The 312-nt window shown below is 72.4% G+C and overlaps 1 protein-coding gene across 1 annotated transcript; it reads right to left on the bottom strand.

The window, feature by feature from the left end:
* Window positions 1-3: 3 nt before the first annotated feature.
* Window positions 4-306, bottom strand: LOC110594910 (carbohydrate sulfotransferase 12-like; the record flags this gene model as incomplete). Its single annotated transcript, XM_021709113.1, has 1 exon — window positions 4-306. A coding segment is annotated over one exon (303 nt), but the record flags the coding sequence as incomplete, so codon positions are not given.
* Between the last annotated feature and the right edge of the window lie 6 nt (window positions 307-312).

Raw genomic sequence — 312 nt, 5'->3', positions numbered from 1 at the left:
CAGGGGGATCTCGGCGAACCAGTCCTCCTCCCAGCTGCGCGCGGTCCGGTTCCGGTAGCTCGGCGGGAAGCGCAGCCGCCGGTCCACGCGCAGCAGGCGCAGGAGCTGCGCGGCGTCCTGGTCCAGCGTCTCCAGCTTCCCCACGAAGTCGTAGTCGATCTGGCACGGGTGGCACAGGCGGTAGACCTGGCGCCAGTGCTCGTTGAAGGGCGCCAGCGTCTCGGTGTGCGGGTCCAGCAGGTACTGGACGAAGTGGGCGAAGGACACGCGCAGGCCGGCGCGGAAGGCCTCGCGCGCCGCGGCGGGCGGGCT

This window comes from Carlito syrichta, unplaced genomic scaffold (genome assembly GCF_000164805.1).
Source record: "Carlito syrichta isolate Samal-C Ts95f unplaced genomic scaffold, Tarsius_syrichta-2.0.1 Scaffold158993, whole genome shotgun sequence".
In the NCBI taxonomy this organism is placed as follows: domain Eukaryota; kingdom Metazoa; phylum Chordata; class Mammalia; order Primates; family Tarsiidae; genus Carlito; species Carlito syrichta.
This window is presented reverse-complemented; position numbering and strand designations above follow the sequence as displayed.